Source organism: Pongo abelii, chromosome 16 (genome assembly GCF_028885655.2).
Source record: "Pongo abelii isolate AG06213 chromosome 16, NHGRI_mPonAbe1-v2.0_pri, whole genome shotgun sequence".
Taxonomy (NCBI): domain Eukaryota; kingdom Metazoa; phylum Chordata; class Mammalia; order Primates; family Hominidae; genus Pongo; species Pongo abelii.
In genome coordinates, this window is record NC_072001.2 from 75,627,449 (window position 1) to 75,638,682 (window position 11,234).

Consider the following 11,234-nt stretch of genomic DNA (forward strand, 5'->3'; position numbering starts at 1 on the left):
AAGATTTCATGATGAAGATGCCAAAAGCAATTGCAAATGCCAAAAGCAAAAATTGACAAATGGGATCTAATTAAACTAAAGAGCTTCTGCATAGCAAAAGAAACTATCAATAGCACACACAGAAAACCTACAGAAAGGGAAAATTTTTTCGTCAACTATGCATCTGACAAAGGTCTAATATCCAGCATCTGTCAGGAACTTAAATAAATTTACAAGAAAAAGACAACCCCATTAAAAAGTGGGCAAAGGGCATGAACACTTTTCAAAAGAAGAAATACATGTGGCCAACAAGCATATGAGTTCCCCTTTTTTAATTTGCTATGAGGGAACTGTGTCTTATTTATTTTTGCGTCCCAGAAGCTAGCACAAAGCCTGACACACAGCCACTGCTAACAAAATATTTGTGGATTTATTTAATAAAAGAGTTGGGAGTAGGTGGAGAATGGAGGTTGGGGAGCATTACACATACATGCACATGCTTAAAATGTGATGATTTCTTCCTGATCTGACCAGACCAAAAATATAAAACAGAAACAGGATCTATGCCATGGGTCCTGGCCCTTTTTGCTTCTGCCAGCATGTGTGAGGAGATGCAGAGACAAATTCCGTGGCAGTTAGAAAGAGAACTGACTGCCAAGATGGAGCGAAGGGAACATTTAACCTTGACTTTCCACAGTCCTGAGGTTCCCAAAATAAAGGGGAACCGGAAATACCAAAGGGTGAGGAGGTATCTAATTGGAAGTCAGATGGGAAGAAGAGAACTTACTTAAAGGTGGGGCTACACAGAGCATCCTAAAGACAGAAAAGATCACCCTGAAAATTGTGGGATTTTTTTTTTTTTTAGGAGTAGGGAAAGATGTCCATAAATAAAACACACATGGGAATGCTTGAGGTAGAGAAGAGCAGGTGACCCTGGGGATCAGGGGTTATTCTTTCGGGTAGGCAATATTTCCCTCATCCTTGTAGCCTACCCTCCCTGCCAAGAAACATCCAAGTGCCTCGATGTCATCCCAAAGGCAGCAGCAGCTTATGGATCAGGCACACATCTACATCCGAACGCTCTGTGGCAGCCTCTGTAGTTTTAGCCTCCTAACGCTGATCGCCATGTCCCCACTGAACTGGGTACAGTTCCTGGTGATCAAGAATGGCCTTGAGCTCTACGCAGGACTCTGGACCTTATGCAACCATGAGCTGTGCTGGAGCCACACACCCAAGCCACCCTGTGAGTGCCACCGAATTAAATGCCACAGGCCCCACACAATTGCAGAGCTTTCTGCTCACACAAATTGGCCCTTCATGTTTCTTCCTCCAAGATCTTTTGGCCTTCACCTCTCCAAGTGCAGGATGGATCTTTCTTTGGTATCCTCAGTGTGCCCTTTCTCTCTCCTATTCCAGGTTGTTTCCTGTCCTAAATAATAGGTTATACTCTCTTTACTCTATGGGAAGAACTGTTTTTGTTTGTTTGTTTGTTTTTCGAGACAGGCTCTTGCTCTATCGCCTAGCCGAAGTGCAAAAGCACTACCATTGCTCACTGCAGCCTCCACCTCCAGGGCTCAAGCAATCTTCCCGCTCAACCTCCTGAGTAGGTGGAACTACAGATGTGTGTCAACACTCCTGGCTAATTTTTAATTTTTTTTTAATTTTCTTTTTTGTGTAGAGGCACGTTCTCATTATATTTCCCAGGCTGGTCTCAAAGTCCTGGCCTCAAGTGATCCTCCCAAAGTACTGGGACTATAGGTGTGAGCCACCATGCCTGCCCTAGGAATAACTCATTTACAAGGTGTTACTGCTAAGCAATGTGATTGGTATTCTAATGTGGCTTGCAGAATTAGAAGAGAAGTGATTGATCATAGCTGGAAGATAAAGGAAATATCTTAACCTCTATTAGATTTAACGTTCAAGGTCAGCTTGTTCTTCTCCTAGCAGTGGAATAGAACTTAAATGTATGTTAGATATGTGGTATAACAAATGCCAGCTATGAAGATAATGTTATTTATGTCAAATTTTATGTGAATTTAAATAAATCTGAAAGTGCAACACAAAATATTTTAAAATAAGTTTTTGGGGCTAAAAATATCATATGCATGAATTTTTCAATCAAACCAAAAACTTAGAGGAAAGATATCAGTACACTGACAGTTTTCCCATCACCCGCAAGATATAAATTTACACAAAGAAATGGGTATTGTGAAAGAAAACATATGTGAGTAAAGCATCTATTCTCCTCACATAAGCAGGGGTCCCATCTATTCTCCTCACATAAGCAGGAGGGGAGCACCTGTGCCCAACTCTGAGGTAGAGCATCAGTTGTTTGGCCATGGGCTGTGACATTTGAAATTAAGGGACGGTATCCTGCATGATCTTGAGAAGAAACTAAAATCAAAGGCAGGCAGATATTCAACTGCATAAAACGAAACTAGAGAAAATATTTGCAACAATTATGAAAGATAAAGGTTAATGGCCTTAATATAGTAAAAGGATACACAAAGTATTAAAAAGACACAAACTCAAATAAATAAGTTCTTTTTGAACAGACATGCACAAAAGAAGAACTATAACTATCTAATAAACTTAGGAAAAATAATTCAACCTCAATCATTAAAGAAAGGTAAATCAAATGAATAACAAGATGTAACTTTTCAACCACCATATTAACAGATTTTTAAATGATAATGCAACTGCTATCACTCCCATACACATTCCTGTACATACCATGCAAATTGGTATAACCAAAGCAATATGATTAGGTGTATCCAGAGACTTAAAAATGTTCATCTCCTTTGAGTAAATAATTCCATTTCTAGAAATTAATTCCAAGGAAATAACTAGAAATGGATTAAAAGGTTTAGGCAAAAAGATTAAGCTGCAATCATATTTATGTAACTGGGTGCCCAGGCTAAAATTTCATCCTTAAGATTATTATTTAAATTTTTAATAAATTAGGGCTGGGTGTGGTGGCTCACGCCTGTAATCCCAGTGTTACCAGAAAGGGGTCCTGATCCAGACCCCAGGAGAGGGTTCTTGGATCTTGGGCAAGAAAGAATTCGAGATGAGTCCGTAGAGTAAAGTGAAAGCAAATTTAAGAAAATAAAGGAATAAAAGAATGGCTACTCCATAGGAAGAAGAGCCCCAAGGGCTGCTGGTTGCCCATTTTTATGGCTATTTCTTTATTATATGCTAAACAAGGGGTGAATTACATTCATAAATTTTTGGGGAAAGAGGTGGGCAATTCCCGGAACTAAGGGTTCCTCCCCTTTTTAGACCATATAGGGTAAATTCCTGACATTGCCATGGCATTTGTTAACTGTCATGGCACTGGTGGGAGTGCCTTTTAGTATGCTAACGCATTATAATTCACGTATAATGAGCAGTGAGGATGATCAGAGGTCACTTTTGTTGCCATCTTGGTTTTAGCGGGTTTTGGCTGGCTTCTTTACCACAGCCTGTTTTATCAGCAAGGTCTTTATGACCTGTATTTTGTGCTGACCTCCTATCATTCAGTGACTAAGAATGCCTTAACCTCCTGGGAATGCAGCCCAGTAGGTTTCAGCCTTATTTTAACCAGCCCCTATTCAAGATGGAGTTGTTCTGGTTCAAACACCTCTGACATCAGCACTTTGGAAGGCTGAGGTGGGGGATCGCTTGAGCTCAGGAGTTCAAGACCAGCCTGAACAACAAGGTAAAACCCTGTCTCGACAAAAAATACAAAAATTAGCTGGGCGTGGTAGTGGGCACCTGCAATCCCAGTTACTTGGGAGGCCGAAGTGGAGAATTGCTTGAGCCTGGGAGGCAGAGGTTGTTGTGAGCCGAGATTGAGCTACTGTACTCTAGCCTGGGTGACACAGTGTGACCCTGTCTCAAAAAAAAAAAAAAAATTAATACATTAGAATCCCAAAATTATGTCACTTAAAGCAGTGAATAGTTTATTTCTTGGAGCCCTGGATTCACCTTTATGCAGATAAAGAAAATCAAGGAAATCAAGCCAGCCAGTCACTCAGATTTTGTAGAGTCACTTTGTCACTCACCTTTGTTTATGCTTTGTTTTATCTCTACAGACTGCAATTATTTAGAGAAAGTCAACTGAATCCTTAAGGTGCACAAGTATAAATCAAGTATCCACCCTATTTTCCATGTTATTGTAACTAGTTTTAATTCAAGAGTCAGTAATTAGTCTGCAATACAGATCTCATAAGAAATATCCCAAAATGTAAGCAAAATGTCCAGGCCTCATCTCCCTGTGACAACAATATAATGTTATTATTGCCCGAATACATTATTTATTTATTTATATATTTATTTATTTATTTATTTTTGAGATGGAATCTCATTCTGTCACCCAGGCTGGAGTGCAGTGGTGCGATCTTGGCTCACTGCAACCTCTGCCTCCCAGGTTCAAGCAATTCTCCTGCCTCAGTCTCCCAAGTAGCTGGGATTGCAGGTGTGCGCCACTGCACCCAGCTAATTTTTGTGTTTTTAGTAGAGATGGGGTTTCACCATGTTAGCTAGGCTGGTCTTGAACTCCTGACCTCAGGTGATCCGCCTGCCTCAGCCTCCCAAAGTGCTCGGATTACAGACATGAGCCACTGCACCTGGCCTCCGAATACATGATTGTCTAATAATTACTGTCCAGTTCAATGACTTCAAACTTTTACCTACTGGATTGCAAGAATTTCGTTCCCCTCCCTGACAGTTTCCTTTCATAAGTCATTTTCGTAAGTTTCACAGGGGCTATCTCAGGTGTGTTTAAGAATGTGCATGCTCATATTCCTATTCCCTGGGCTCACTTCAGGGTGTTGCGCTTCTGTCTCTGACTTCACCTGGGTCTAGATGACTGATAGCCTCTCTACTGTGGCTGTTGCTAATGGGATGAAGAAGGGATGGGGAGGAAAGGACAGTATTCTTCACTTTTACTAGGAAGTCTCAAGTGTAGAACAGAACCTTCTGTTATTTTCCCATAGCACTGGTGAGATCAGGCTGAAACGTAAAGGATATATTGCCACAGAGAGTAGTTTGAACTGTTTTGCAGAGCGTGGGAAAGAAAGGGTAAGTCTTTTTGTCAGGCACTGGGCACCCTAGAGTTAGGACCCTAGGAACCACCATATAGTACACATTGCCAAGCTGTGTAGGGATGCTTTATTCTGGCACTCCAACCGGGTTACAAGGGGACCTAAATACTAAGCAGATTTCACAGATACCTCTTCAAGGTCCTAAGTCTCCACCCGGGATCGTTTCCATTCCAAAACCACCCACTTGGGGCACCTCATCTGAGCCTTGAGAAGTTGTATGTTGCCTTCCGTGCCTTGAAAGCGGTCACAATGGCAGCAGCATGGAAGTTCAGATTTGGCTAAATAAGTGAGCTGATTCCCCAGCTTGTCTCCAGCAGCACCACTTTCCAGAAGCTCCCTGGCCAAGTTTTACTTCCACAACAGTAGAAAGAGATCCTGCCCATTATTTTCAAACTGCCAAATGGTGAATGTTCTCATTTCACTGAGATCTGAGGGGATGCCACAGAACACTACTGCTTTCTGGTTGGGTGATGCCCCCTCCAATCTTGGTAGGGGTTTTACATCTTACCCGATGGTACTCTGAAGTACAGCATCGCTGACTGATGCTGGGCTGATCCCAAGAACATCTACAAAAATCTAACCAGGTTTTTCAGATGATTTGTACTTCCTCCTCAAATTGAAAGCGACATCCTTTCTCTTCCCAAGGTATTAGTTTCAGTAAGCTGGGAGTGGTGTCTTGGTATTCTTGTAACTTAAGTCTGCATCAAAGTATATCAGTAAGAAAAACATCAGAAATGTTTGGATACAGTTGACCCAGACAGGTGACACAGGGTGTTCGTTTTATCTCAGGCACTCCTTTTTCTGGACCAAGGCTTCTTACTGGAACATACAAGCAGAACCTTTTGTAATTTAGATCCTAAGATTTTTGAAACTTTGATGAGTAAGCTGTTATAAAAACTGTTGTTTAAAAGCTGAAATCAGCTTTGGTGTTACAGGAGATAGAAGCTTGAAATCAGCTTTCGGACATTTATTTATTTAGAGTAATATGAATTAAAAAACTATAAAGTTAACCAAATGCAGATGTCTTAGACTCTGAATCTAAGTGTTTAGTTTGTTTACATAATTTGTTGTATATGATTATTCCTAATAGACTTGGTTACTTTGGGAAGGTTAGACTCTTCTATGCTGCAAATCTTTAAATTGTTCCTTTGGAGTTGTGAGGATCTTGTTTATGTAGTTTTCAGGAGATGAGAAGGTAACACAGAGAGAATTGTAAGAAATATATAAAGTTGCAGTCTTCTCATGGTAGAAGAGGAACTGGACTTTATATGTTAGGCTGGAGTTGGACAGGAAATATCCTTGACAGTGCTCCTTGGTGTTTTGAATATTAAAATCAGTTGAATTAGTGTAAGCTAAAGAGTGAACTTATTTATAAAGATTCAGAAGAATCGGCCAGGTGTGGTGGCTCAAGCCTGTAATCCCAGCACTTTGGGAGGCTGAGGTGGGCAGATCGCTTGAGTTCAGGAGTTCAAGACCAGCCTGGGCAACATGGTGAAACCCCATCTCCACCAAAAATACAAAAAATTAGCCAGGTGTGGTGGTGTGCACCTGTGGTCCCAGCTACTCAGGAGGCTGAGGTGGGAGGATCACTTGAGTCTGGGAGTTGGAGGCTGCAGTGAGTAGAGATCATGCTACTGCACTCCAGCCTGGGTTACAGACTGAGACCCTGTCTCAAAGAAAAAAATAAAGAAAAAAAAAGTGGCTCAGAAGAATAACATAGACTCCCAAGGCAGGAAGTTCGCTGGACCTTACGGGATTCCAGGGGAGGCTGGGATCTCAGATAAAGAAAATCAAGACAGCCAGTCACTGAGATTTTCTATAGTCACTTTGTCATTCAGCTTTGTTTATGCTTTGTTTTATCTCTACAGCTCAGTTTTTCCTGTTTATTAGTGTGTAAGTGCCTAAAAGGTGATACCCCGGTCGAACTTTACATCTTCTCAGTTCAAGCAAGCAAAAGAGGAAATCCAATTTCTAAGCATAAGAATAAAATTGTCCCAGGATGGGTCAGGTTCCCATGCTTAGTCCAGTTAGCTATAGTCAGAGGGCTATACAGACAATAGTCCAGGGCTATAGACAAGGGCTGCTAGAGCTCATGGAGGATTGTGGACTAAATACCACAAAGGCTGCCTGTTACCCTGGGCTTCATACAGCTCAATCTGGGCTTATGTTCTGGCTGGCTACACGTACTGCTAATTCTGAATAACCCAGTCTTCAGAAAATGTGCAGCTTGTGAATTACTATGTTTTAATGTGGCTCACTTGTTGGGGCTACAGAGCAACTTAAGCTCTGTGGATAGGGTTGTGGTTTCTCTGAATGGAAATTCCTGCAATTCATCATATTAGTAAGTGGCAGGTTCTGGAGAACAAAATGAAACAAGGAGGCAGATATTAGACTGGATAAGCTTGATACATAATTTCTGCTCTCTGGGTTACTCAGAAGCTGGACTTGGATTCTTAGGCATATAAGTGGTTAGAGAACTTTCTAACCACTGGGGTGGGGGTGAGCTGGTCCCTGCTACATTGGGACAGAAAAAGAAGCTAGATAAGGAGTCACCTTATAAGGGATACTGAAGACATTCCTGGGTGTCTGGTAGCTCAGAAAAGCTACAGCTACTTGTAATTATAAGTTATCTTCTAAATCTTCAGTAAAATATTGATGGGGAAGTCGAAGAACCTGTTCCATTTTAGGGATGTGGTAGCAAAAAGTAAGGTTGAGCATATCCCTGCTGCTCTCTTACCAACATCCAGTCCGCAGTGGCAGAGCCAAAGAGAAGACACCTAGAGCCAAAGATGGAAGAAGGAGAGGTGTGGCACTTGGATAAGAGCAACTTGAACAAATACGAGATACGACTTTGGGGGACTCTTAGAATAAAAAAAAAAAAAGTGGGGGGAAAAACACTTTGTGGTGAGTTCCTGCAGTTTGGTAAATTGGGGCTTGAAATCATCATAATATGGAATTAAAGTAAATGAGGCTGGGCGAGGTGGCTCACGCCTTTAATCCCGGCACTTTGAGAGGCCAAGGCGGGCAGATCACCTGAGGTTAGGAGTTCAAGACCACCCTGGCCAACATGGTGAAACCCTGTTTCTACTAAAAAAATACAAAAATTAGCCGGGCATGGTGGCATGTGCCTGTAATCTCAGCTAGTCGGGAGGCTGAGGCAGGAGAATTGCTTGAACCCGGGAGGCAGATGCTGCAGTGAACCAAGATTGCACCACTGCACTCCAGCCTGGGCGACAGAGTGAGACTCTGTCTCAAAAAAATAATAATAAAATAAATAGATAAATAAAGTAAATATGACTTCATTTTGTAGTCATAGGCTGACAAGGCATGTACATGCCAGATACAGCTGGAAGTGAAAAACAAATGGAACTAAACAATGGGTAAATCATTAAGCAAAGTATATTAATATGATAGAATATTTTGTAGCCATTGAAAATAATATTTACAACAGATACTGGGGAAAATCACATCATATATTCTTAAGAAAAAAAACCCACATGATATCTAGTATATCTACTATATACAGAGGATAGAAAAATAAAATATTAACAATGGTTGCCTCTAGGTAGTGAAATTGTGGCTGATTTTTTTCCTGCTTCTTTGTTCTTTTGTAGTCTTTTGAATACTTATGTTGAACGTGTATTATTTATTACTTTTAGAATTAGAATTAGAAACAAGAAAAAGATTTAATCTGTTTTGTCATTGGTGACACCTCTTATAAGCTAGTTTATATCTAAATCAATGCATGCAGAAGTATTTGTATATTATCTTTAGTTTAACAATCATAGTAAAGAAATTCCAAGCAAAAAGGATGTCATGTAGCAAGCTCTGCTCCATCATCCTTTGTTCTTACATCCTTCTCTAAGACTCTATCTGGCCTTTTTAAGGGAATGTCCCTCACTGGACTAACCATGTTCCTCCTTTCCTCTTCTTCATGCAGATTATCTCCAATATTCCAGGGCCTTCTTTCTCATCTCTGTCTTTACCATACTTATTGGCCTTGGCTGGCTCTTCAGCTCTTGGCTCCCTAGTCGAGGAAGCATGACCACCAACTTGGATCTGAAGGTATCCATGCTCAGCTTCATCTCAGGTACAGATCTAGACTGGCAGGGTATTTTACCATGGTAAAATAGTCAAGGTAACAAATTTTCTCTGTGGAACTCTCATACTCTTTTTCTTATCTCTTTGCTCTTCTTCAGTATTACACCAACTTGCCAGCTATCTGCCTTATCTAATTATATAGAACACACCTTAGCTGACTTTACCAGGGTATAGAGCCTGTTCTCTCATCTTGGTCAATCTCCAAGTTTTTTATCTTTTTGATCCTTGCTATACATATGGCCTCTGGAGGCCAAAGAGCTGGGGGTGGCGGGGAAGGCAGACTGAAGATGCTGATGGGTTGTGACATCTTTCCTTCTGGTCCTAGCTACCTGCTTGCTCCTCTGCCTCAACCTGTTTGTGGCACAGGTTCACTGGCATACTAGGGATGCCATGGAGTCAGATCTCCTATGGACCTATTATCTTAACTGGTGCAGTGACATCTTTTACATGTTTGCTGGTGAGTCACTTCCCTGCTCTATGCTAGAAGGATGGATAGGGAAATCGCTTCTGGAAAGGGAGGTATAATCCAGGAGAAATAGAAGCACTGACTGTTCCTTTTCGGAACACTGATACTTGGAGAGTCAGGGGGGCATAATGAAGAAAGGATGGATTTTAGAGTCTGAAAACCTAGCATTAGTAACCTGTTCTATCACAAAGTGAGGCATGGACAAGTTGAGTAACTTGTCCAAGACCACACAGAAAATAGTGGAACTATGATCTGAATCCAGGAGGTTCAAGCTTTGTCCTAATCAGTCTGAGAAATATTATAATGCAATTAGAGCACAGGAGGGTAAAGTAACTCTGCTGGGGGAGAGAGGGGTTCACTGAAAAGATGCCTCTTGAACTGGTTATTAAAGGATGAGTAAGAATTTTAAAAGCCAAAAGACCATTGCCTATTGAACCTCACCTCAAATTATTCCCTTCCCCTAGGGATCATCTCTCTTCTCAACTACTTAACTTCCAGATCTCCTGCCCGTGATGAAAACGTCACTGTGATTCCAACAGAGAGATCAAGGCTGGGGGTTGGTCCAGTGACTACAGTATCACCTGCTAAAGATGAAGGGCCAAGGTCTGAAATGGAATCTCTAAGTGTGAGAGAGAAAAATTTACCAAAGGCAGGACTGTGATGGTGATAGGAAAACCTAACTATAGCTTGTCTTAAAAGCAGGGGAGAAGCTGAGCTGGGAATGGTCACATAAATTCTTGGAAACTCTCCTAATATCATGTCCATATTACTGGAGGAGACAGCATTAAAGCTGATGAAATGTCTTTTGCGTGCATTGGATCCAAAATATGTATGATAGTCATAAAGTAAATAATAACTCACTTAAGAAAAACATTTCTAAAAGAAAACAACAATGTTTACAGTCATGAATGAAAGAAACTAGTGAAAGATGCAGTGTGTAGACCAGAGACCTCTTTGGGTATCAGGGATCTCATGGACCAGAATGGCCCATGGAGAAGAATGTTAATTACTTCTTTTTGGAATTTTCTTTATTATGTGTGGCTTTGGGTATACTCAGGATGGAAAGCACTTGGACAAATACTGTTGAATCTGAACGTGATAGCATTACCAGAAATGGAATAAATATCAATGGATATAAGACCTACTACTCAAAGGAACTGAAAGGTGCTGGGTAGATTCCAGGGAATCCATGAGGTCCCACTTACTGTGAGGATTGGTAATTTGAAACATTTACAGTCTATTACGTAAAACCACTGCTTCTCCCTAGGCAGGGAGATACCTTAACCAGGCATCCAAAAACTCCCTGAAATTCTATACAAAACTTGTGTATGTATTCTTCTGTGAAGAGAGCCAGAGATTCCATCAGATTCTTCCTTCCCCCCGCCCCGCCCCCGGAAGATAGTTTTATGTAAACTCCATCAAATTCTTGACAGGCTGGTGACCCCTTTGATTCCTTAAGCATCAATTATGTTTTGCTGAGCCAAATGGGACTAAAGGGCTTCCTTCAGCAGATGGATAGATAGATAGATAGATAGATAGATAGATAGATAGATAGATGATAGATTGATAGATGATAGATCGATAGATAGGCCTATCTATCT

The 11,234-nt window shown here is 41.1% G+C and overlaps 1 protein-coding gene across 2 annotated transcripts; it reads left to right on the forward strand.

Annotated features, from left to right (window-relative positions):
* Positions 1-605: 605 nt before the first annotated feature.
* TMEM202 (transmembrane protein 202) lies at positions 606-10,436 on the forward strand. 2 transcript variants are annotated; one of them, XM_002825634.4, is made up of 5 exons: positions 606-719; positions 967-1,222; positions 9,007-9,156; positions 9,493-9,624; positions 10,098-10,436. In XM_002825634.4, exons 1-5 carry the CDS (start codon positions 639-641, stop codon positions 10,292-10,294), a joined length of 816 nt encoding a protein of 271 aa, XP_002825680.3. In that variant the 5' UTR covers positions 606-638; the 3' UTR covers positions 10,295-10,436. The 2 variants fall into 2 exon arrangements, with proteins under 2 accessions (XP_002825680.3, XP_054388837.2); XM_054532862.2 differs by lacking the exon at positions 9,493-9,624.
* Positions 10,437-11,234: the final 798 nt, after the last annotated feature.